Source organism: Rhincodon typus, chromosome 46 (assembly GCF_021869965.1).
Source record: "Rhincodon typus isolate 14 chromosome 46, sRhiTyp1.1, whole genome shotgun sequence".
In the NCBI taxonomy this organism is placed as follows: Eukaryota; Metazoa; Chordata; class Chondrichthyes; order Orectolobiformes; family Rhincodontidae; genus Rhincodon; species Rhincodon typus.
In genome coordinates this window covers 6,583,614-6,584,076 of record NC_063377.1, presented here as the reverse complement: position 1 = coordinate 6,584,076, position 463 = coordinate 6,583,614, and the positions used below count along the sequence as shown (strand labels likewise).

The window sequence follows — 463 nt, the reverse complement described above, 5'->3', positions numbered from 1 at the left end:
CTGGATGGGGACATGGATAGGAAGGGTTTAGAGGGATAGGGGCCAAATGCTGGCAAATGGGACTAGATTAATTTAGGTTATGGGGTCAGCACGGATGGGTTGGGCCGAAGGGTCTGTTTCCATGCTGCACAGCTCGATGACTCTGTAAATACCATCTTGACGGTTTGAGCTATCTTCCACTCACATTTCCAGTCATGAACTTCAGTGTCATCCGGAGAATAAGAGCCGCCCAGAAGATGTGTAACAGCTGTAGGACGACGAGAATGGCATTGAAGAAATAATATCCAAAGAAGGCTGGGTACAGCTCCAATGGGTAGATCACTGTGCAATGAATAATCCTGCAGAGAAATAACACAGTTCAGATCCACCTCTACCCCGTCCCCCCCATCAAACAGTCCCAGGGACAGGGACAGCATGGGGTTAGATACAGAGTAAAGCTCCCTCTACACTGTCCCCCCTATCA

General features: G+C 49.0%; 1 protein-coding gene across 1 annotated transcript in view; it reads right to left on the bottom strand.

The window, feature by feature from the left end:
- cers2a (ceramide synthase 2a) overlaps window positions 1-463 on the bottom strand; it is a 12,671-nt gene that overhangs the window by 1,786 nt on the left and 10,422 nt on the right. Inside the window, exon 8 of the mRNA XM_048620293.1 lies at window positions 185-345. Coding sequence (XP_048476250.1) covers window positions 185-345 — 161 coding nt within the window. The remainder of the gene's footprint in view (window positions 1-184; window positions 346-463) is intronic.